At 37.6% G+C, this 26758-nt stretch overlaps 1 protein-coding gene and 1 non-coding gene across 25 annotated transcripts in view; one reads left to right on the top strand and one right to left on the bottom strand.

Moving 5' to 3' along the window:
* The window catches only part of LOC117394601 (leucine-rich repeat flightless-interacting protein 2-like), an 86816-nt gene that overhangs the window by 23116 nt on the left and 36942 nt on the right, over positions 1–26758 (top strand). For 11 of the 24 annotated variants that reach the window (XM_059012912.1, XM_033992913.3, XM_059012913.1 and 8 more), the window contains exons 3-9: positions 13158–13244; positions 17180–17230; positions 18796–18849; positions 18962–19009; positions 22442–22519; positions 23214–23261; positions 23922–23993. In XM_059012912.1, the coding sequence (XP_058868895.1) occupies positions 13158–13244; positions 17180–17230; positions 18796–18849; positions 18962–19009; positions 22442–22519; positions 23214–23261; positions 23922–23993 (438 nt within the window). The remainder of the gene's footprint in view (positions 1–13157; positions 13245–17179; positions 17231–18795; positions 18850–18961; positions 19010–22441; positions 22520–23213; positions 23262–23921; positions 23994–26758) is intronic. The other 13 variants (XM_059012919.1, XM_033992923.3, XM_033992924.3 and 10 more) reach the window with 5 other exon arrangements.
* On the bottom strand, positions 3996–4068 carry trnav-cac (transfer RNA valine (anticodon CAC)). The gene has a single exon. It is a non-coding gene; the product is annotated as a tRNA-Val (tRNA).

Here is a 26758-nt window from a genome sequence, read left to right as displayed (position 1 = left end):
CTAATTTGATGCATCGATTCACCAATATGTAATCGAAGCTTGGGGAATTTATGATCAATAATCGATGCATTGATTAATTGTTGCACCCCTAATAAAAACATGTTATTTTATGACCCGAGGGACCTTAAAATTCTTCCTGAAAGTTTTATTGAGACATTAATGTTTGGTCAAATTATATTTGTTTTCACCTGAGTGATTGGAATTACATAATACACATTTATTCTCAGGGTCTTTTTATAAGCACTATTTATATATAAAATAATAGTTCATTCATTACATTATTATCAGTAATAATGAAAAAAGATAAAACTTACCTGATACATTTAGTTCATGAAACAGTATCTGCATATATCCACTTGTTTTTTGTAAATGTTATAAAAATATATATTAAAACACACGAGACAGAATAATGTTCTAATATAACTGTAAGTCAAATACACCAGATGAGTGTTTCCATGTTTTTCTCTTAGTTGTAAATACCTTCATGTTTTGTTTCTGTGCGGTTGAAAATGTCTCCGCCCTTTAACCACCCAGCTGCCCATTTATTTAGTCAATTTTCATGTAAAAAATTGGCTTTTTTTTTTGCAGATTTTTCATTCTAAGCCCTTAAATAAGCAATTTGAAGTTTTCAAAACAATGTTTGCCTTTTTTTTAAATGCACACTTTTTTATTGTTATCATGAAACAGAAATATATTATTTCAATAGAACTTAAATAACAAATAACAGTTTGTTTACATTGTAGCATTATAACAGTATGCATCACAAAATAACATTTTTATATATATATATATATATATATATATATATATATATATATATATATATATATATATATATATATATATATATAAATTGTTGTTTTTTTACAAAAAGTAAATGTTACATGAATTTTGGGGTTGGGGTCAAACTCTTATGTCAGGTGACACCAGCTGAACCATCCGCAAGTCTGAAACAGTATTACATTTCAGATTTGATCTCCAGTCACTGTTTACCTGCTTCATTATGTTGAAGCCTCGTTCACACTTGGTGGTGGAAGCTGGCCGGCACAGAACAAGGTCAATCAAGTCAAGGAGAGAGGAACACTGATCCCTGTGCATCCGGTTTACCTCTGCAGAATCTCTTTACTGAATTTGGGCTGCTGGTATATCCTAGACTTCAGAATTGTCCACTGATCATTTATCTCATTGATGTTGACCCCAGAAGAAACCAAGTGCTCCACTATCAATTTCTGAATCGCCAAAATCTGAAACAAACAAAAAAAAAAAACAGTTTTAGCAGAATCTGCTTATTGATTTAATATTAAATCCAGATAATTTAAGGTGTCTACACATGCATTTACCCTTTCCCCAATACCTAGACAACAAACCACACTATCGTGTAAAAATGACTCCATATGCAATTATCAAATATTTATTAAAATAAATTGATCTGAATAAATACCTGAAAAGTTATCTGGATTTGGCCAAGTTCACAACTTTTGTAGCACACATGACTCCAGTGCCTACATCCTGAAACCGGTGGGCCATGCAGTGGATCCCTAGGACATAAGCTTTGTCCCCGCGGAGCCTGGTAACAACACCACTCTTTGCACTTGTTATCACAGCTGCACCATCAGTACTACAAGCAACAAGCTTTTCCTTCCATGCATCCTGAGAGGCATTAATGCCAGCAGTCTCAACAGGGTCTGAAGCAATCTGCCTCATGAGGAAAGTTATTGCATCTGCCCTCTCTACAGACTGCATGCCCACAAACTGCACAGTCACCAGCCCTTTCTGACAGAATCTCACATAAACAAGCTCCTCTACAATGACAGAACTATCAGTTGAACCATCTGACATCACTGACAGGAACGTTGCACCTGCCTTCTTTCTACCTCAGCAATGTAGTGCATAAAAAATCTTGCTTGTTTGTCATTCCAGTAAGTACTTCCTAGCTTTAGCCCTTTCTGTTCAACAACCCTATTGAGAGAATCAAATTAGTCTCTGCTAAGCATTAACTTACAGTGTGCTTGCATTAGTTTACTAGCAATCATTTGAATCCCCTTTTCAGCTTTTGTAGCAATAATAATAATAATAATAATAATAATAATAATAATAATAATAATAATAATAATAACAGAATGTTATTATATTTACAAAAATTCTTGTAGCAGCATAATAATAATAATAATAATAATAATAATAATAATAATAATAATGTGTTGCACCTGGGGCACTTCGTAATATTCAATGTGTTTAAAACAACAGACGCTATATTAAAATGAAAACTTCACTGGCTACAATACAAAGACAATAATAGGACGTGTTGCGTTTGAATAAGGGACACAAACAGACGGTTCAGACTCGGAACAATCAATGTGTTAATTCAGCTCTCTAACTTGGAACTTCATCATAAAACTTCAGTTGCAACACACTGTATCCTCCTAGTAACGGTAAGCACAAAAATCATACTTTTAGTATATAATCTAGCAGCCATAGGAACATTTCACTCTTGCATGCAAACAGCGAGACAACATAACATGATGTAAATTCCGAATCTCCCTTCCAACACAGAATACAATTCCGTATTTATTTATTTTTTGTAGAAAACGGTTGTGTGAAAGTTATAAAGCACATGCGGGTACAATAAATGTAAACATCTAGATTTTTGTTTAAACACATTTAACATCAAACTGGAAAACATAATGTTTACTTAATGATTATCTGTGTGGATTTACCTTTTTCACTCCACTTTCTCTCCTATCTAAACTTTCTGGCTTTGCAAAATATCTGGATAGACTTTCCACAGTACATCTTACTATTGTTTATTGTGGTATCTACACATATATGCCAATCAGACATTTATAAAAACATACAGCCTGGTATGAATTACAATTCCAGGGGTTTGAATTGTTTTCTGTCTGTGTTCATTTTCCATTTCAGGAAACACAAATGGAATATTTGATAGACAATCCGGTATCCATGGAAATCCAAATGTCAAAGTAATTAAATTGTGCTGTTTTTAACATTTTATGCATAATCCAGAGCATATGTTGACAATACCACATATAAACATCAGTTACAACAGAACTGTGCCTGAAACCATTTAAAAAGATGTTATCTTTTCTGTCGAAGTTAGTAATTCATTGGAGAAACTATGGGGTAAACAAAAAAAAAAAAGGTTATGATTCATTCCATATGCCCCATCACAGTGTTATTCCTTTTACAAGCTGTTTTAATGCCACTAATTGACTTTGTGATTTCTGTTCTTATCTGAACAGACTTCAGTATATTTGTATATATTTTAAGGGAATTAAACTGCAGCGTGCCATTTCCCATATTATGTTAATTAAAGGTGCAGTCACCAATTCCATAGACAACCCTTGCAAAATATCTAAAATTTAAAACATGCTGAGGTCATTGCAGTCGTCATTCAGCAGAATGAGACAACAAGCAAGTGAGTATCACTTTAGTGTCTACAAGTTGTTGTATTTTAAGCAGTTGAATATGATTGCAACCAACTTGCTCCTAAAGTGGCACCCAGCAGTTGGATTTGACGACCAATCTTTTTTGGCTCCTAAGGCAAAAAAGTTTGTCTTGAGCCCTGTGTATACTTGCTTATTTTATTGTTTATTTTGAGAGTCTGCATAGATCTTTTTTAAAGCTCTGGTTGGTAACAATAGTTTTTCCTTTAAGTTCTCCAGCGGCTCTTGGCACAAATTAAACAGTGTGATTTCTGAGACTCCTTGATTTGTTTCTATACTGATTTTTATAGACATTAATGTTGTATTTCTTTTGTATTTTTCTTCTTCTGATCTAAAGTGCTGCAATATAAAACCTGTGATATGCCAAACATTGTTTCTGAATTTGACTGTAATAATTATTATTATTATTATTATTATTATTATTATTATTTATTTCTTAGCAGACGCCCTTATCCAGGGCGACTTACAATCGTAAGCAAATACATTTCAAGTGTAGCAAATACATTTCAAGTGTAAAAATATGCCGTGCTGTGTTTCCACCCGGTTACGAACCGGGGACCTTTCGCGTGTGAGGCGAACGTGATAACCACTACACTATGGAAACAAATGTACCAGTACCTTCTGGTGGTGTTATAGTACAGTACTGGAATCAAATAAGCAATTATCCACCCTTCTACATTGGGGTGCATCTGAGGTAAAGAGTGAGATATGTTTCTTGCATCTGAAATCCTAAACTAGACAAAAAAGTGTAATCTAAACCATGAACTATAAAATTGAGTGTTGTGTTGAATAATGTTTGTTGTATAGTCTTTAATCTGGGAAAGGCTTTGTCAAAAAGCAATAGCAGTAAAGGGGAAGACAATTATGAATGACTATTACTTTGCTTTATTGTCAATGTGTTAATTTTAATTTTTTTCTGAATTGTGTTTTCAAAATATAGGGTTATATGGAAGCATCTATCTATCTATCTGTCTGTCTTTTTGTCAGATTTTTTTACAGGTGCATATAGGTAATGATCATCTACATTTTCAGGTTACTGACCGCTCTATTTTTGTATTTACAGCCGTTTTGCAGTGGTTGTATGTTCTCCAGCACGTTCTAAAGCCTGGCCTTTTGGTGTTTGTCGCAGATTTTTTGTATGCATCAGTAAGACACTCTACTTATAAACACAAAGTGCTTGCATCTGCATTAAAGCAAAGAAGTGCAAGAAGCGTACATTGTTGTCGGGTGCTCCAGGGCCACCAAATGTCCTTATTGCAGGTAGCCTGGCAACGGTCACTGGAGGGGGGGGGGGGGGGATTAATATGCCAGTTTGGTGTTGTACAGTAAGCTGTGGATGTGCTTTGTGGCATGCACTACTTCTCTACTGGTTTGAGGATAAATAGAAAAATCAACATTTTATAAATACTGTACTAACAAATGGGTAAGTGTTTGGATTTGTATGTTTTAAGCTTGGTTTATTTTTTATAGGCTATGGTACGGTTTGCAGTATACTGGCTGCAACATTTCAAGTTTATTTGTTAGTTGTATGATTTTATTATGTGGTTGTATGTAGCCTCTGTAGAAGCTGCAGTATGTGCTTTCACATGTACAGTTTCTGCTAAATGATGTGGCAATTTCCACATTTAAATATATTTCTTGTAAATAAATGCTGTTTGTCAGATTGAAATTGTACCTTCCAAGCAGAGTAAGTGTCCTGTTTAATTATTTTCCTTTCTGAAGATTACTCTGAAATCATACTTCAAACAGCTAATTTTATTCCTGGAGTGAAACTGAATATGAAATGATATATAACTGTAGGTACTGTAGTGTAATTCACTCTTAGGAATTTATCTACGTAGGAAGTGAAAGCGTGTTGCTTTTAAATGGTTCCTGTAACAAAAAACGTCTGCAGAACTATTAACACTAGAAGGACCGGAGATATGCTCCTACCTATAAGCCTATAAGCCCCGCAGCAGTCTTTCTGACGCCTGTATTCAAAACACTGTAAATGGTATAACGAATGGAGAAACAGTTGGATGATTTTTTGTTTTTATTGAGTATGTTACATAAACATCTGAAAAACCGAAGCATATATATATATGAACATTTATTTTACAAATCAAAACAAGAAAATGTACGTAAACATCTGAACAGACATCGGTTTACAACATACATATTTATAAAACTGAAACGATAGCAATACAGTTTTAACTTTTCAGTAACAATCAGTTTATTATCAGATGCGCAAAAGCAACTGAACAATGTAGATAAATAAACTTAGAAGAAAACGTTTCATAGAAGCGCAAAGCACAAGAAGTTATAAAAAAAAAGTCTAATTTTTCTTTTTTCTTTTTTTTTCAACAAAATGGTATTCCTTTACCTTGAGTCTAAGGCTGTTCACAATCAACACAGATAATGAGCTTCTCCACGTCGCCTTTCTGCACAGGGCACAGCTGTTGGAAGTTTTATTTTTATTGCACTTGCCAACCTGGCATTTGGCTCTCTTGTGGCTCTCAGCGGGGCTGCCAACTTCAGCTGTGGGTACATGCTTGGCAATCTCCCTCTGTTCCAAATGCTTCTTGCGAAGTTGCTGTGCTAACTGTAAAATATATTCTCTCCTTGGTAAATTCTTCTCTGTGCATTCTTTGTAAAGTACCCAGAAGTTGATGGCTGCTAGGTCCAATACATTGTAAAACACCTGAACAGACCACCGTCGGGAGCCAGCTTTCACGGAATACTTCTGTGCCATCTGATCCAAAACATCAACTCCATATTTTGTTGCGTTGTAAAACTTCACGGTCTCTGGTATTTATTTTCACTAGTCCCGATGCTAATTGACTGACCAAAGCAGCGCAGCTGGCAAGCAGGCGCCAGCCTTTCAAAAGGCTGATTGAAAAACAATAGACTGGCAGTCATTCACTCAGCCAGAGAGTAGAGACTAATCTTAGATTCTGGTATAGTAAGCAAACTCGTTAAATTTGCAGATGACACAAAAATAGGAGTGGCAAACACTGTTGAAGCAGAAAAGGTCATTCAAAATGATCTAGACAGCATTCAGAATTGGGCAGACACATGGCAAATGAAATTTAATAGAGAAAAGTGTAAAGTATTGCACATGTGCATTATAAATATCATATGGGAGATAGTGAAATTGAAGAAGGGAACTATGAAAAAGACCTAGCAGTTTATGTTGACTCAGAAATGTCTTCATCTAGACAATGTGGGGAAGCTATAAAAAAGGCTAACAAGATGCTCGGATATATTGTGAGGTGTTGAATTTAAATCAAGGGAAGTAATATTAAAACTCTACAATGCATTAGTAAGACCTCACCTAGAATATTGTGTTCAGTTCTGGTCACCTCGTTACAAAAAGGATATTGCTGCTCTAGAAAGAGTGCAAAGAAGAGCAACCAGAATTATCCCAGGTTTAAAAGGCATGTCGTATGCAGACAGGCTAAAAGAATTGAATCTGTTCAGTCTTGAACAAAGAGGACTACGCGGCGATCTGATTCAAGCATTCAAAATCCTAAAAGGTATAGACAATGTCGACCCAGGGGACTTTTTTGACCTGAAAAAAGAAACAAGGACCAGGGGTCACAAATGGAGATTCAGAACAGAAAATAGGATGCACTTTTTTACACAGAGAATTGTGAGGGTCTGGAACCAACTCCCCATTAATGTTGTTGAAGCTGACACCCTGGAATCCTTCAAGAATCTGCTTGATGAGATTCTGGGATCGATAAGCTACTAACAACCAAACAAGCAAGATGGGCTGAATGGCCTCCTCTCGTTTGTAAACTTTCTTATGTTCTTATGTTCTAACTACAGCTAAACAGTGCGGACTGGTAAATAAAAATAATAAAGTAGAATACCGTTCTGTATAATGAAAATACAATTGTTTTATGTGTGGCCGTCAATGTGACTGCTCCCTGGGCTTTTAGGTATAATGTAATAGGCTATATCAACTTTATTTCTGCACTCCCGTGTTTCATGCTTTTGTGAGAATATTTAATACATATGGACAGAAAGGTACATGAACGCACAGCCCCATATGTGTTACACGACGGGAGAAAATTACATTTTAAAACCACAAACTGCCAAAATGGGCTTCTAGTGTTAATGAGAATATTGTGGAGCTGTTGCAGTCAGTAAAAATGTACTGGATCTATATTTGGATCCTTAATCCCCCCATGAAGTGGACAATAACAACATAGATGTGTTTTATATTATTGTTTTTTTTTTTTATTATTATTATCCAAATCCCTTTTGAGGTTAATTTGTTGCTTACAAATCATGACATTGGAGGTCTTAATAGAAGTCCTATACCCCAATTAGAAACTGAATCTGGTTGCTTTAGATTAGAGTCCTTTACTGTAAATGACTTACTTGTTTATCTTGTTAAGGTATTATGAAAATACATGTTCTACCATTTATACAAAGCAGTCTACAAAGACAGCTTCTGAAGGGTCTTGGGTCTTCTGCAGTTGTGAACTAATTTCTAAAAGGGAAATTTGCAACAAAACAAGAAGTTTCTGAGGGTGGTTCAGTGTAGTAAAGTTTTCTCTTAAGATGAATTGTACTCTGACAATAAAGCATACAATTTGGAATATGAACACTGCACAGTGACAGAATGTGTTCCTGTCCTCCATTAAAATACAATACTGTACCCCATATACTGTATGCTTCAGTCCATCAAGTTGTATACTGTACAGCAATTTTTGCATATTAAGTGCAAGCTTAGTCTGCTGTTTCTGAGTGGGAGATCGTCCAGTTGGGACTTGGACTCAGCAGACTACTTGAGGAGGTCAGCGTGCATTTCGAGTTCTAAAGATAGAATTGGAAACCGAGAGATCAGCTGTTTGGGTTTGCTGAAACACATTGCCGAGCAGGTCACACTGCTAGACAAAACTAACAGGTGCAGAGTGCAGTGGGCCAGTTTTGTGAAGACCAGTCGGCTGTCATCTGCTATTGGTGGTCAGATGAAAAGAGAACCTGGTGTTAATAAGCAGCAGGGAACATATGTCAGGGTAGTGGAAGGTGTGTGGCGGGCCCCTGAGTGCCTTGACATACTGGGCCTGCTGGTGTTTTCAGAGTTACTGCTCAATATGTAGAAAATTACATTATTTGGGGTATTTCATCTACCTGTTGAATTTTTCAGAATCATCTTTAGGAATAAACTAACCTCTGCAGGGATGGAAATCAAGCCCCTTTCACACTGGCACTCCTACCCAGATCCCGACCCCGGGTTCTGGCTACCCAGGTTGGCTCAACATGCTTTGACCCGGATTGAGCGAGACAAAATGCATGGTGGCCGTTCGTAATCTGACTAAATAACAAACAGCCAGGCCTGCGTGAAGGTTTCACTTCCACAAAGGATGTTTCTGTTTATTCTGTTTAGCCATATTTTTGTTGCTTGAGACCCACCATGAGCCAGACTGCAGCAGGGATTAAGAAACATTTGCTCTAATCAACATTTGGGCCGATGGTTCAATCCAGAGAAGCTTCCGGGGCATTGATACACACATTGTGTACTTGCATCTGTCACCCAGGTCAACCCTGCTTTATCAAAAGCAGTGTGAAATCGTGTAGCCGACCCACATGACACCAGGTCCTGATCCGGGTAGAGCATGCCAGTGTGAAAGGGGCTTAAGACTCCCATTCCATAACTATCATTCAGACCTGCTACTCACTGCAGTTCAATCACGGTCACCCTCCCTTTCGGGGCGTGACTGCAACATCAGTCACAAACCCACAGAATGCCGCTGTGGTGTCTCAGGAGGTAGGAGCTCTGCTGCAGAAACAGTATTTGCACGATAGACCCCCTCCAGTTGGCCACCTTCAACGGTTGGGCCTTACGGAGAATCATGTGAAGAGCCAGCTCACACCTTCCCAGACAGCCTCCTATTTAGGAGTGTGCTTGGACTCTGGGGCTATGATGGCCACCCTGTCAGACGGCAAGTGCACAGAATAGCTACCCTTTGGAGTTTTTTCAGCGTAACGGAGCGCTCGCGGTAGTAACGTTCCAGAAACTTCTGGGCCTGATGGCAGCAGCTTCCCAGACCCTTCCATTGGGTCTCCTGCTCATGTGCCCTCCGCAGGCCTGGTTCAACAGCAGGGTTTTCAGCCCATGTTGAACCGCGACCGCCTATTGACAGTGTCTCACCACTGTCTAAAGGCACTCTCTTGGTGGTAACAGCTGGCTCATCTATGCCTAGGCGGAGCGCTGAACAGTGTCACCAGAATAGTGGTCATCAACATGGACACGTCCAGCTTGGGCACTGTGTGGAATGGCTGGGGTGTGCAAGGGGTGTGGAACCTCCTTTGCCGGGGTCTCCACATAAATTTTTTAGAGCTGCGGGCAGTTTACCTGACCTTGCAGAATTTTTTGCAGGAGGTTTGAGGGAGACATGTGTTTGTCTGTACAGACAACACAACAGTGGTGGCTTACATCAACCACCAGGGCAGTTTCGGGTCACCCAGTCACAAGCTTTTGCTGTGGGCGCACGAGAACCACCTCTCACTGTGGGCAGTTCATCTGCCCGGGGTGACCAACTGGGCAGCGGACCTCCTCTCGAGTTCAGAGTGGAAGCTTCACCCCGAGGTAGTAAGCCTCATCTGGGAAAGGTTCAGGAGAGTAAAGGTAGACCTCTTTGCCTCCCAGGAATCAACCCACTGCCTACTCTGGTTCTCCATAATAGGAGGCGGGGACCCGCTGGCAATAGATGTCTTGGCACACCAGTGGCAGAGGCAACTGTTATACGCCTTCCCACCGCTCGCCCTGCTCCCATTGTGTCTGGAGAAAATCAGGCAGGACTGGACCAAGATGCCCCATATTGGCCCAGGAGAATCTGCTTTTCAACCCTGATGCAGCTCCTGAGCGGCCAACTGTGACCTGCTCAGTCAGGTGCAGGGGACCTTATGGCATTCACACCCATCGAGCCTGCAGCTCTAGGTCTGGCCCCTGAACGGCTGCATTTGAGCCGCCTGGGTCTGTAAAATAGGGTCATTGACCCCCTGCAGAATGCCACAGCAGCGTCCACACGTTCTCAGTGCGGTTATAAGTGGGGAGTCTTCCAGACTCGGTGTCCCATGGCAGTTATACTGCAATTTTTGCAGGACCTTTTTGACGAGGGGAAATCCCCTCCCATTCTCACTTGCTGGAGGCTAAACGTGGTGCTGAGCTGAAATGTTTATCATTCAAAGCGGCTTTCTTGCTCACTGTCACCTCTGCAAAGTGGATGAGTGAGATGCAGGCATTCTCGATAGCGAAAGCCTGCTTAATTTTTATAGAGGCCAGGACAAAGGTCACGCTTCATACCAATACTGCCTTTTTGCCAAAGACTTATCTCGGCATTCCATGTCAACCAGTCTGGCTTTCCATCTGCCTCCTTTCCAGTCTGACAGAGAGTGGCAGCTCCAATCGCTCTGCCCTGTTCAGGGCCTGGCTTACTACTTGTCTGCTAAGGGGGTAGGTCCTATGGTCAAGCCCTGTCTAATAGCAGACACAGTCAGGACTGCCTATGAGCTGGCAAACTTGCCCCCTCCAGAAAAGCTCACTGCCCATTCCACCAGGGGCATGGCAATTTCATGGGCTTTCCAGGGTGCATCTGTCAAGGACATATGTGGTGGGCTACTGGCTTCCCAGTCGATCCCTACAACATAGGCATAGAGGTGAGTTCTCTCTCAATTTTTTCACCCTAGCTAATTACAGGCTTAAAGAGCAGTTTTGTTATTTCAAGGAATCAGGGTTATGATAACAACCTAACGTTTTTTGAGATATGTCCTTCACTTATCAAACTGATAGCAAACTGTATGGTAGCAAGTCCTGCAGTTTTGCTAGCACAGTATTGTATAACAGTATAAAGAAAATAAAACCAAAAAAACTTCCAGGGCTGTCATCAGCCAATTGCTCAGTAGTTTTTAAAAAGGTATGCCCTTGTCAAACTTGACATGGTCTGTGCAAGCAATGACAGTGGTTAACAAGTGGCCTTCTTTCTCATTCACGCTGTCCGATAATAAAATTGTCATCTTTCATCTGTCTGTTATTTGTTTAACATCATTATTGCTATTTCACCACTACAGTAATTGCTATAGTGGGAGTCTTTACAGTATTTTCACTGCTTTTAACAATCGGGGTAGATTTGTATTTCCTTTTCAGGCAGAAAATGTGCTTAGAACGATTACATATAGTTTTAATACTTGCAATGGTGCATTCCAACCACCTCCGATACCCATAGCTACAATGTTGTGTGGGTGTGTGTGTGTTTTGTTTTTTTTCTCGTCAGGACAGTGAGTAATTTAGAACCATAGAAATAATTTAAATGTAATATTTATTTATAGTAATACATTGGGCTGCAGCAGCAGGCTTTGCGTGGTTAATGGGTCTGTTTGTTAAGACCATTTATTTTTTACAAGATATATACGATTAGTAACTTTTTAAACATTTAACAATTTTCTAATTGAATAAACGTTTACACGTTCCTGTCCCTACTGTGAACAGGCATGTTTTAAATTAAAATTGCATAAATCACTCGATGTCAAAAGAACCCCAGCCCAGTCCCAGAACAAAACCAAGAGAAGCATGTTTACACACTTCCAGAGATAGTGGAAGTGTGCACTAAAATACTCACAGGTACAGTACCCTGCTCCAGATAAAACCATGAGACAACTTAAGAATATACAAAGGCCAGTAAGAAGACTGATCTAAGATGGGGGGGTTTGTGAACAGGACAGCGTCGCTGGCAATACTGTTTCTACCAGGAAGTGAGACTCAGACACTGAAGCTGCAAGTTTTAAGCACTATTGCGAGGGTTCGTGCAATCACTTATCCTCCAATCTATGGTTGACACATCGCCTACTGCATTAAGGCGATGACTTCTGGTATTGTGACTCCACCCCCTTTCTGGACGGCCAACTTCCGACTGACCCTGGAATGAACTGCCAAACCATCCAATCTGGGGCACACTGTTCCTGTTATACAGCACCCTTACAGGTTGGGAGGGAGATTGTTGACAAGGATTCATTCGCTCTGTGTCACAATTGTCTACAGAGTTGAACTAATAACTTGCTTGGATTCCATCACTCTGTGAAGATTGTTGTTGACTCGTTATCGGTATGCTTGATGCCAGACAACTTATTAAAGTAACGTATGTATTGAATTATGGCCTTTATTCAGTAATATTGTCAGTGTATTTATACTCCAGGTATCATACTGTATCGTTATGTAAGGTCATGATAAGCTGCTCCAATAGCATTTGAAATGGTGCAGTTAAACCTGGTGGTAACCAAGATAAACCAGGAAAACCAAATACAGATCTTGTAAAATCTAACATACAACATCTATGGTACATCCTACTAACAATGCTGTAAACTGCATTTGCTGGGCCAGTATTGCAACGCAAGTACTGTACAGTAATGCATGCCAGAATGTGATGACCTTTTCTCATGTGAATATCTGTTACAAAATATGAGCAAGGAAGATTTTAAATGAAACTGACCTCCACACTACAGTGAAAAAAGGCATGCTAATGATGTCCACCAAAATCACTTAATTTGCCTTCATTTTAACCCTAAAAACAGAAATTATGTGTCCCCAATGCAAAATATTGTAAGTAACAGACCCCTCTACAATAACTTCCCAGTTCTGAATTCATTTTCATATAGGTACGGTTTGTCCATTTCACTAATGTAGATCTTCTTTATTTTATCCAGGCCGAGGCAAGACTTGCTGCTAAACGGGCTGCAAGAGCAGAGGCACGGGATATCCGAATGAGAGAATTGGAGCGGCAACAGAAAGAGGTAGTGTCTTTAAACAGGCAAGCAGTGTCAAAATGAACCTCCTCAGTTTAAGTGTGTTTTTTGTGACCATTGAGATTGCTTTGGGTGGGTGGATTTCTACCTATTTTACCTTGCTATCTTCCTGACTTACCTGGTAGTTGTTTCCATAACAACAGTAAACAAACAATGTTTCAAACCAATGATAATTGAAACCAGATTAGCCTACTTGAAACAATCACAAACCTAAGATTGTTTCAAAAAGACATTTTGATAGGAAAACAGTAAGCCTATATGAGAAAATAGTTGTGGTAAGTAAACTGGACTACTAAAGATTTCTTTTTTTTTTTTTTTTTTTTTTTTTTTACCGGTTTTAATTTTTCGTCACTACAATTAAACATTAAACTACAGTTCTGTTATTTGGACTTTCTGTGTTTGGTCTTTTGACTTGAACAGTAAACTCATTTTAAAATGCTTCTTTATCCTCTGTAATCTGGGAATATAACATACAAAGAAAACGTGCTATAAGAAAGTCTCCTGTCTTAAGTCCTGGTGTCCTTGATGTACAGGAAAATACTGAGATGCATAGTGAAAAAGGACTGCGAGAAATTCACTTTGGACCTTGTTGTACCAGAAATCAAAAACTTTGTTGAGGCAAAGAACGTTTGGATCCAGTTAGCTTCCATATAATAGTTAATGAGAAGAAGTTGTTTAGCGTCCTTTCATCTGAAAAAAAAGTCTTAGCTTCTGAGACTGCTGAAATAAAAAATAATTCTCCAAGTTGGATGCTGATAAAGTAAACTAATATTTTAAATCTTGAAAAATATTCATGAAAGATTTAAGACTATTGAGACTGAGCCAGTGCTGTCAAAACTAGTGCATCAGTGCAAATTCAGAATTGGAAATGGGTCCATACATTTAAGGTAATGAGTGATATGCCTTGTCAGGGTCCATTTGGTTACTTAAGGACTTTAAAAGGCTGAGATTAACTTTATAGTTATAATGGCCATTTTTCTAGCTTGCATACAGTATGTTTGACTATTTTGTTTGTCCTTAATTGAGGGGTTAAATATTTGCATTGCCTTATAGTTCTTGTTCTTGGACTGTGGATCAGGAAACAGCAGTGTGCTTTGTAGTGATAAAGCCCAAAAATACACTTGGTCAGTTGGCTTACATACAGTAGTATGGCTAGAATTATATGCTGTTCTTGTAAGGAACATACTATATTGTACAGTAGATATACTTACAGTATATGTTAGGAGGACTCCAAGTCGGAATACAACCCAATCGGGATTGGGTCAACCCCATCGGCTTGGGGTTAATTGACATTTTTTAGAACCCCGAAATCTTTTTGTGTTTGGCTTTTGAATGACCCTATCGTGATGCAGAAAATTCACTTTACCGAAGCCGATCTGAAGACGAAGATCCGACCATCCCTTCATGTCAAAGTAAGACTACTTTGAATTACCAATTTAAGTTTGAATTATTCTCGGGGTAGCCCCAAATGTGTCAAACTAGGCTACTTTGGAAATAAAAAAATAAAATAAATAAAAACGTTAATGCGGTAATAATTATGTTGCTATGCTTTTAAATAAAATTATCAAACTGTCTGATTTTATTTATTTATTTATTTATTTATTTCTGTATTTATTTATATTACATGCAACTGAAGACGATCCTGTATGAAGAGAAATTAAAGCTATCTTACTTTAAGAAAGGAACGTACTGTATTGTATTTAGCGTATGTTCATCCACAACTTTAAATACTCAATTATAAATCTTACGTAAAACTAGGGTTGCAGCAATTAATCAATGCATCGATTTATTGGTCATCTGTCCTTTAAATTTGCTGAGCTTCGATTGCATATTTGGTGAATCAATGCATCAAATTACAACCCAGTTTGAAGTCTCCTGTTGCCGGTTTGCATTAATACCTTGAGTGTGTGAGGGTGTGCTTCTTTTAGTGCTCGTGCGGTAGATTAGCACTTTGCTAGGATACACACTTTAGGCCTCTATTAGCGTTGGACAAGCCAAATCAGAAGTAGACCTTTTGTATCACGTTTTCTTGATTTAAAAATTAAGGCAATACGTTTTTTTTGTTGTTTTGTTGTTTTAAATCTATTAAATCTACTGATTTTTACCTTTTGATTCAAAGCATGTTGTGTTTGGATTATATGCCAATATTATATAAAAGAAGCTGAATATATTACGATAGTTAAATTAGTTTGTGAAATTAAAATGTTTTGCTTTGCTTTTGGACATAAAATGTTAACAGTAATGAGCAACCATAGTTCAGATAGAAATTACTTCTGTTAAAGTATAGTATTTTTTATTATTACAATGTTAATGAGGCATCTGATGCAGACGCACACAAACTTTTCAGTTGTTAAACTCAAGTCCTTTGTATTTCTTTTTTATAATTGGAAGTGTTCTAATTTTAATATAAGTTCTGCCTTTTTGTTTAATTATTATGCACAACAGTGTTTTTAGGTATTGGATCTTCTGTTCAAAAAAAAAAAAAAAAACTAATGTTTGTTCTTTATTTTGAAAAATAAAATGTCAATGCATCGATTTATTGTTGATAAATGCCTATACAATGATAGAATACGAAATTAGGATTGCACCACTACGTAAAACTACAAAAAAAACAACTGTACAATTCTACCTATAGACCATGTTTATTTAGTTTCATCCCTTCATGTAAAAGCGAGACTAGTTGGAATTATCCAGGGTAGCCTCAATTGTAAAACTATTTGGAAATAAAAAAAAAGAAATAAGAATAAAAAAAGAAAAAAAAAACATTAATGTCGTAGCCTAATACGTTGCAGACCTATGTTTTTAAATAAAATGATCAAACCATCCGATTTTTATTTTTTTATTTTAAAAAGTACAAAAGCGGATCTTCTTCAGAACGGCTTCAGGTAAAGTGAATTAGGGAAGTTACCCCAAACCGATGGGATCGTATTTAAAAATATATATATATATATATTATTTCTTAGCAGACGCCCTTATCCAGGGCGACTTACAAGATATCACATTATTTTTACATACAATTACCCATTTATGCAGTTGGGTTTTTACTGGAACAATCTAGGTAAAGTACCTTGCTCAAGGGTACAGCAGTAGTGTCCCCCACTGGGGATTGAACCCATGACCCTCCGGTCAAGAGTCCAGAGCCCTAACCACTACTCCACACTGCTGTATTTCAGCTTGGGGTCCTAACCTACACACCAGCATAGTTCAAAACGTGTTTGTCTTGTGGGGTCAACTGGGAGTGCTGCCGTGGCCCTTGTTCTCCCACGGTTGGATTGGAATATCGCCTGGCCTTACTGTTAGTTCACCTCATTCTTGATTCAGCAACTCCTTATTTTAGTTTAGTTTCTGTGTGGGTGTTTTGAGCCTCTGCATAGTGTGCTGGTACAGTAGTGCAAATGATTATTATACAGAGATTTCACTCGGTCTGAGCTTTGCATAACTTGCTTCAGAGCATTTCAAATTGCACAAGAAAATATGATACTGCATCTTTAAAACCTGTTGTCCCATTTTTACTTGTAGTTGAAAATGAAACTTTAGCCTACCGAAAATAAAACCACCAGTGGACTGATGGGCAATGTACAGCCAAGAGTCTGTTAAAATGCACATGCACGTTTTCTTTGTGAGGACAAATAAACCACAGTTTAGTTGGGAAAGGAAAGTGATGTTTCAAACAAACTATGTAGTCCCAAAATAGGATGATTTCAGAACACTGCATTGTGGTGTTCTTACAAAGTACTACTGCTTGTATTTCTTACTAGCTGAACTGGAGTTTTTGTTGCATCAGGTGTTCTTCAGTTAACTTTATGCAGGCTATTCTTTTTTCCACTTGTTATATTTTATTTTCTTATTAATTCTGTTTGGGCTTTGGCTGGAACTAATTTCTATGTTCTCTGTGAATCTTCCTTTCCTTTCCTTTTATGTAGCTTTCTCGTCATTCATCCGATAGAAAATGGGGACAAATCAATCAGTGGATGGTATGCAGAGGAGTACTGTCTGCCTGTTGAAATGCATGATGCTAACCACTTACTCATACACAATACAGAATGGGTGTGCAGAATTTTATTAATATTAGTGATCACTTTGCAAGATTAAACTGTTTTGGATGTTGTTACTGACTTCAAATACAGTAGTATACGGGCACCTATAATTGCATTTTAATAGACTGACATGTTCTTACTGAATTAAGTTGCATTTCAGAAAATACCAGGATTAAAAGCATAAATAACAGGGTTCTGTTATTTAAAGGGTCTTCTCAATGTATTCCATACGTGGACTGGGAAGCACTTGGTAACTAGATTATCCCAAGCAGGACTTTGCGGGCAAGGTAAAACCTAAGAAACTAAAACGACAAATAATATTTTTGCTACTGCCTTCATCAGTGTGATGATTTTAGGTACACCCAGGGAGCCCCTCTGTAAATTGACATTTGAGGTTATATTGGGAAGCGACTGCACAGTAATATAAAAATGGCAAACTCAAGTTTACATCTACTGTGATTCCCAAAAATGTAATCGAAAATGTTATAATATACTGTAAATGGGGTAATACAGCAGGATTCTTTTCATGTCAGCACATCTGTTACCAACAGTGTACACATTAACCAGTCAAAACAAGAAGTGTACTAACATCCCAGAACTTCAAAACAGACTACAAGTTTCCTCAGGCTTTCAGTACACTTTTTATGTACACTATAATGTGCAACAGTTCAATGGTATAGAAGCCATTCAGTGAAACAGTGGATTCATTGAAGAACACACTTGGGTCCTGCCACCATTGACCTTTCATGAAAGATAAGTTTGTTCAGCAGTTTTCCAGGTACAGTGGCTATCTGGAAGGAGGATATCTCCAACGTTGGAGTGTTATTCTTTTGTAAAAATTGATTTTTAGTTTATATAATTTGGGTTATAGTGTCAGTGCGTCTACAAAATATACTGCATGCCACTACAGTATACTGCATACATTGAATGTACTGTAGATTATATTGATTTTGATTGTGCTAATTTGGTGTACAGCCTTGGCATGGGATGTGTGAAACGAATATTCTGCTTTGTTTATCTGTCAACCACACTTGAGGTTTAGCACGGTTTGATTATTTGCTTGTCCTATGAATTAAAAGGTTCAATGTGTGTGTGTGTGTGTTTAAGGTGTGGTGTACATTGCATTGTAGGAATGCTGAAAAACAAAACAGTGACAATACACTTACTAATTATCTCATGCCTGTTAAATCGGTGATACCATCATTGCAGATTCTTAGCACTGTATGTAGACAATTATAAAATAATACTGCACCCATGTACAGTATTTCTTTTTTAATATGAAAAGGTTAGTCCTGGTGGTCTACAGTCAACACATCATATTTTGATTTCAATATAAACAGATGTATTCAAAGCATTCAGGAAAATCACTAAAACCACTTTCTGGCTGTGTGTTTGTTATTTCCTTTTGAAAAATATAATTGTCATTCTTTATTTTACTGTTTACTACCCTCAATTATTTGTTTCTGCTTTTTATTTTATTTTTGCCATCCTTCCTCCCCCAGGAAGATACAGAAAAAGCCAAATATGGTCATAGATCCAGTGGCCGTCACCATCGGGTTTGTATCATCCTGTCACCCCCTCTCCTTTCATTTGCAATATTTTTGTTTTTACATTTCTTGACTGTCTCTCCCATTTTTTTTGGTTTGTTTTTCCTTTTGCATTATTCAGGCGGTCGATGATGATGTGATGCCTGTCCGCAGTGTCGGCAGCTATAGGGTTGGTACTGCATTATAACTCCTTGTTATATGTGATTATTAAATAGTCTTGCAAACATTTTATATATATATATATATATATATATATATATATATATATATATATATATATATATATATATATATATATTTTTTTTTTTTCCTAGCTTAAAGCCATTCCTCATTCTTCTAATGAATTGCACATTTAGAGTCCCGACTTTGTATCAGTAAAACTCTTACGAGGGTGCATGCAGCACATACAATTAAACCATGCTAAGTGCACAATATTGTATAATAATGGTAATTGGCAAGTCTGAGCATAGCTGCAAAGATTACCTTTTGCATTTCCAGTGCCAGGGTTAGCAGTGGCTGTTTCTGCATTTCTCATCATGGCTGTATGGCTGTAACTAGTGCTGGATTTTTTATGTTTAAATATTCAAGCAGTGTTTGTTTGAATATAAAAAATTAAAAAAATGTCCCAGCGCTGCAGATAAATGCAAGCATAATTTACTGTAGTACAGTAAGTAGAATTAGACTGGACTTGCTAAGGAACAACCTACAACCGCCAACATGTAAGGTACAGATGGATTTGCTGTATTTATTTTAATAGAAACATGTCTTAAATGTCAGCATTTGCAGCAAAACGAAAAGAAAATATGAACACCACCACCCCACTCCCGATAGTTGATTAGTGATCCAAAGCAATCTATTGGAGATTCCCTTAAAGGTTACAGCCGCATTTCTGACAGTTATTTAAGACTAAGGTTAGTCTTAATAGGGGTATCATTAGTAACACAAATATTTACTTTCATTGATATTTGATAATCAAAGCATTGTTAAATCAGTCTCATATATATGTTTTGGTTCAGAAGGCAATTCTCACTCTTGCGAGTTAAAGAGCTCTTTGCATCCTGACAACCTGTCGAATTATCTATTATCAAGACCGCTAAATTTGGATTCTATCTTTAAACGCAGAATGATAATTGCCTTGTAAAACCCACATCAATTTGTATAAATCGCATACAACAAACAATTACTATAGCGTTCATTAACTCAAAGCATGAATTGAAAGCAGTAATATGTTTTACATTCTACCTCAAAGAAAATGTTAATGTTACATTATGTTGAATACTTAACAGGCTCCTTGCTGATTCCTCCAGCTTTCCTGTTGGCAGAGAAGGTCCAGGTTCGGGGGTCTGTTTTCTTTGCTTTTATGTCTCCTTACCAGGGGACTAAATAAATGTCTTTGCAAAAACAAGTCATTAACTATTTAGGTATTCCACTGAAACAGCAATTCCTCCACCAATATGTGCACTCTTCATCTGGTTATGTCTGGGATATTCCACCGCAAACTCCGGCACTGCTAGCTAATACAAGACTGAATATATTTCAATCTCTGTCGACTTCAAATGTTCATCCAACTCGGTGATCAATCGGGGCTAAGTTAGAGATTGGAGTACTTTTACACTGCGGACTCCCACACCAAGGCAACCACTAGAGTAGTTATCTCGTATCATATTTTTCAAAAACGGTATCTCTGTTTAAGCCAGTCGCAGGCTGGGTCTTCAGATTCTCAAAGTTCAGAGCCTTGGGTTTCGTGTCGGGAGCACTGTTTTAAAGTTGGACTTATTCTTTTATAATACTCTCTTCACCCCTGTGATTGGATAGTTTGTTTATTTTGGGCTGTGTTAGAGTCCACGTGGGATGTTTCCCACTGGTTGTTCTCGTTCTCGTGACAGTGTTCTCAATTGGTACGCTGTTTCGCCCCCTGTCGGCTGGATTTATGAGGTGTCCTGTCCTCTGTCAGTAGTGTCAAGGCATTCAAAACCATCTGGTTTTACCTTTTGAAAGACACCGCCGGTGCCACAGGATTTATTCAGCGATGGTGAAGATAAACCACTTGTCCAGTATTTAGTTTACAACTCTTTTTAAAAGCATTCTTTGTCAGTGGGGGAGTTTGTGACAAGAAACCAAGTAAACACAGAGAATGGCTTGGGACCCCCCCTCTGTATATTCCATTTCTGTTAACTTCATACACAGAGTGATATTATGACCAAGTCTGACGCTGCACCACACATTGCGTGCCATTTTGAAGCACTGTGTTTTAATATATTTTCACGTTTTGAACTTCTGGCTCCCTGTTAAAAATGTAGTCTTGCCTGCCATCAGTTCCCCTGCATCCTGACAAAATGTGCAAAACATGTATTTTTTTATTTTTATTTTATTTTATTATTATTTTTTTTTTTTGTCAAACTTAAGCCAGGGAAAATCTTTTAGCCACTGTTGGTTGAACTTGTATGTTATTTTGCTACTTACAACTGTGAACACACTGTAACTAACATAGCCCTTCTCGAAGTTCCCTGTTTGCTTTCATCTTCTGTTATACCTTCATTGCTCATTTCTTGTAAAGAACATATCTGAATTTTGCAAACTCAACATCGAGTCAAAAACTCCTTCAACTTCTCAAATAATTTGGTTGATTTTATTTGGCCTGTGGGTATCCAGTAGATTAAGACTTGTAAAATACTGTAACAGTTACAACGTCATTGAGATAAAAAAATTGGATTGTTTCACTTTTCCACAAGGGTAGAGTATGTTATCCTAGCAAGAGCAATGTTTCCTTCAATACGTATTAGATACATGTTACTTCCTAATACTTTATGTGTTCTAAAACAAATGTCATATTTCAATATGGCTGATGTTTACATTTTTGAGCGGACTCATTCAATGCTATGTAGGTCACTGCTATCTTTTTACTGGATTACTGTTGTGTGTATGCATCACTCTACAAAACTAAGTTAGAAACATTACAAAATAAATACAGTAAATCCTCTTAATGCAATCACAAGAACCTCCCTGCTAGGTAAATGTAACTTCATTTAACTGAAAAAACATACACAATCTATATATATTTTTTAATACTATTACTTACAGTATTTGTTTCAAGACTACATTTATAATTACATTTATGTGGTACAGTTTTTATCTAGAGAAGTGGTTTTCAAGCTGTGGTACGCGTACCAGTACTGGTACCTGACAGGCTTGCAACTGGTATGCAGCGGCAGCTGTTCTTTATGATGATACGGTTCCTCAACCACAATACTCCTTCAATTGCACCGTAATGTATAAATGAATTACAAATAAATGAGAAATTAGGGTGAGAGGTATATATTGTGAACTTTCAAAGTTATTAATGGGGAACCAAAATAGCCACTCTGTGTTTTCATTGTGGTGAACTCAGGTCAAATAATTAGATGTTGAAAACCACTGATCTAGTGTAATTCAAACTTTATTTATTTATTTATTTATTTATTTATTTATTTATTTTACTAAATCCACTCCCATGGAATCTTACTACAAACTTGAAGAGTTTTGCAGGATATACAGTACTGTGAGTTGTCTGGGTTGCTACAGTATTTTGCTGTTGCTGACAGCTATCATTTCATTTTTGAAGCACTCCTCCTCCTCATTGCGAGATGTGAGCGGCTCTCACAACAGTAGAGCAAACACTTCCCGAAGAAGAGACCTTGTGGTGTGTGGTATAAAAATCAGCATGCTTTGTGTGTCCATAGATTTCACATGGTTGCCAGAACAAAAGCTGCTACTAACCACAAGCCACTTGTAAATGTAATGACAACTCTTTACTCTACAGCTGAGCATGACTGTAATGGTGCAACTGGAAAAGATTAAATCATCTTGAGGGAGATGCATGCTGCTGAACCTTACAGCAGTAGAGAGCCCATAATAAGAACATAAAGTTTACAAACGAGAGGAGGCCATTCGGCCCATCTTGTACCATCTTGCTCGGCCCAGTAGCTTACTGATCCCATAATCTCATCAAGCAGCTTCTTGAAGGGGTGAGGGAGGGGTGCAGGGGGACTTCTAACTAAACCATTAACTTTTAAGCCACAGCTTGCATGCGATTTACTGCTTTGGATTTGCTTTGACAACTTTGTAATGAAAAGATAAATCTGTGAAACTGTGTGTGTCACATCTCCGTTCCTGAAACTTTCACTTCAAGGAAAACCAATTTTATCTTAACAAAAATAATCATCACAGTACCATAGACGGCTTGCAGTACTTTTCAGATTTAAGTTTTTGCCTGTTTTAATGTGTTGATTCAAAGGGGCTTGCACAAGTTTTACAGTGCTTACTGTTTTCTGTTTGTCCTATCCTCTGTTCTGGTCATCATTCTTCATCTGCACTGTTTGTTCTTTGACTTTTAGTCTGACAGCCTAAAGGACAAGTCATCCACAAAAAGCTCACGATCATCAGTATGTACTGTAAAGAAATGTAAAGCATGTGTGCTGTTTGTGTGTGTTTAAATAATTGCTATGCATTTAATAACTAGCTTAAATGGCTGTTCATTGTAATTTACTGTACTGTAAATTGCAATACACGAGTTCTGTTATCACTAAAAGCGCAGTAAACAGTGACCATAGTGGACACGTTTTCATAAAGAAATAACATGCAGTTTATTTGTGCCTTAGCCAGATGTTCTTGTTTTCAGTAACAGTAATAATAATGTATAATGTACATCCTACTGTACATTAGATTCCACTTCCATCAAGGGTTTCTAGTGACATAAACTATGACAGGGCTTGCCTATATGGTTTTTGATAGTACAGTACGACTATTCAGTTCTGCATTTCTGGGCACCAGAATTACATTACTGGTGCTCCGTGATTTCATTCATTGCAAATAGTTACATTTCTAATACTGTAAAGAAATTCCGATCAAAACAGCAACAAAACTGTTAAGTTGGATTGATTTAATACAGTTCTGTTTTAATACTGCATGCAGGTCTGTAGGAGTGGTGAACCTACAGTACTGTAAATGGCTTTTCTAATACTATATTGTGCATGTAGTGTGTATCCAGTAATCCTCCTTGGCTTATCTGTCTGATCTTCTGATTATCCTCCTTTTGCTCACAGAGCTCTTCTTACAGTGCCTCTTACGGTGTCACGAGCACGCCTGTTTCCAGTAACTCCAGGAAGGATCTGTTGGTTAGTTCAGTCCTCGTCTATTTGTGTATTGATCAGTTTGTCTTGTAAAAGTCCAGGATTGTAAAGGCCATGCCGACACATTGAGGGTTTGCTACTGGCTTATCCAGTTTATGTTCTGTTTTTAAAACTAAGTAGGACTTAATGAAATCAATAATAATTTGTTTTTACAGGAATATGGCTTAATGTTGAACTGTATAATGGACTCCATTATAATATTTATTAATGTATTTACTAAGGCATTCTGATTCTCAAACAAGAGCTAGACTTGGGTACTGTAGTGTGTCACATCTGGAATCAGGGGTTTCGCTGTCGCTCGTCACTCTCGTAATTTGCAAATGTTTTTTGAAAGTGACGACAAAAAAAATGTGGAATCGTCACTAGTGACGATCGTTTCTGATTGTACTATAAAAAAAATCCCTTTTGTTAAAGTCACACACAACGTCTCGTTCTTCAAAAGAAGGGATCGCTAAACCATAAGAGTCACTGCTGCTGATCAGATCAGCGCCTCGGCCTCATCGATTCATTGACTCTGCAACGTTCTCATCCCGTGGTAGGCGACCGAAATGCAGTCAGCCATTCAGCGCCTCAGTTTCATGTTGCGTGTCAGTTACCATGGTAACCCAGACCGCTTTATGAGGCTGTGCTCGGTGCTGCTGTAACTTTCAGCCGCACATTATTCTTTGCAACCTGACAGCCTCTTCTGCTGCTGCGCTTTCACGATTACAGAGAGTTCTGCTCAAACCTTTGCATCCGCAGTGTTCGCGCTAGGCAAAGCCATTGCGCCAATGTCCCGCTGAAATTCTCTTAACGCGCTCGTGTGTCCCCCTTCCCTGACCAGATGCAATCAATACCAATACGCAGTAAATGAATGCATTTTGTTTTACCATGACATGTCTGGCGACAGGCTAATCTTTTTTACTAGTTTGTTTATACTTGCGTTTTCATAATTAAACTCTCGTGCCTTTATTCTCGAGTCCAGTAGAATGCACTCACACCCTCCCTGGTTACAGACAGTAAAGTCTGGATGACAACATCAGGCTTGTTAACAACATGGCCCGGCGCAAACATAACCTCGTATCACTGTTACACCCGACCATTACTTCTGGAAGAATAAATAATAAGCTTCGGCAGTGACTGTTGAAATATTATTATTATACTTGTGCTTAAAAATACTGTGTGCAGAAGATTTGTGAAACGAAAACGCATTAACTAAAAAAAAGCCTACGGTAACGTTATAAAATATGTGAAATGTGAGTTTTCTATGACCAAAAATGCTAAAATTCAGGGCCAAAATTATTCCGTATGTGTTAAGCACCAACTGTCTCTTGACCATTTCGCCAGTAGGCCTATAACGAGCATGATAATATTATATATATACAGTGTATGTGGTTTTATACGGCACTGTATATATGCCTACAATACATCTTGCATTGAGAAAACACCACTGGAATCGGAATAAAGGAAATTATTATGTAATACAGTTCACGTGCAACATGGTTTTGGTAAGTAGCATTTTCTAAACTATATAATTATGTGCAGTATTAAAATAAGTTAAAAACATAGCAAATCCACAAAACCAATGATAGTGTATATTTGACATTTTATTTGTAGTGTTCTGTGTAACACGGGCCATCGTTTAAGCTGAAGCAGATATACGCGTTTATCCTATTATCAACACCAACGTGTGTTGTAAAAATAAAGTAACAATTGTTTTGAAAACTGTCCATAATATTTACTTGGTGGCTAAGAATGAAAAATGTCAAGATAAAAATGACATTTTTTATATGGAAATTGTCAAAATAAAAGGGGAAGCTGGAAGAATTTACCAGTGAGGACAACGGCATTTAAATACTACAACTATTAAACTGTATCTGTTGGTAATGTGGTTTCTTCTAGCAGTTTTCAAACTGGGGTACACGTACCCCTGGGAGTACTCTAGAAAAATTCTGAAATTGAAGACAGCGCATTTTATTTAGTACCACTTGCCAATCTTGATCAATATAAATACATGATTGCGGTAAACTTGTGCGCGCGAATTAAAAAACAAAACTGTTAGCCAATACTGTAAAATGTCGCAGAAGAAAATCCACTTGTTTTTTCAGCGTGGACACAGCAAGAGTGAAATAGAACAAACAGAACAAGAAGCTGTAGAAATTGAAGACTTGGATTCGGAACACCAGACAAAAAAGAACAAACAAAGCTCACAAGCGTCAGATAACAGAAAAAGAAAACAAGCAGCAAAGTTTCAGCCTTATTGCAAAACTCTGTTTCCATGGGTTGTATATAATATTCTAACACTTTTTTTTATTTATTTATTGTAAAAAGACATACATGGTATAAGTAATTCATAATGCATTCTGTGTCTGTATGTAGCTTTTCAGGGCAAATAAATCTGGTTCTTGAATTTTAATGTTCTAAAACTTTACAGCTGTAAATTACCAATTTATTTAAACTGTAGAGCATTATTAAAATGGTTTAATTAAATAATTGTTTTGGTCAGTACAGTGATTTAACACCCTTGAAAACTTGAGCTTGTGCGCCAGTAGTGACTATTGAATATCTGGAGTGACTAATGTTTTTAGAAAGTATTAGTCACTAGTGACTACAAAAATCTAGAACCCAGGGGAAACCCTGTCTGGAATCCTGCCTTTTTTATTTTCCAATTGTTTTTTATTTTTAATGTGATTTCATTTGCATTATTGTATTTGTTTTTTCTGGCTTTTGGTTTGATCATGGCTTTTCACATTGTTTACAATGCATCTATT

This window comes from Acipenser ruthenus, chromosome 3 (assembly GCF_902713425.1).
Source record: "Acipenser ruthenus chromosome 3, fAciRut3.2 maternal haplotype, whole genome shotgun sequence".
Classification (NCBI taxonomy): Eukaryota; Metazoa; Chordata; class Actinopteri; order Acipenseriformes; family Acipenseridae; genus Acipenser; species Acipenser ruthenus.
Note: the sequence above shows the minus strand (reverse complement) of the source record. Positions and strands in the feature narration are given on the sequence as shown.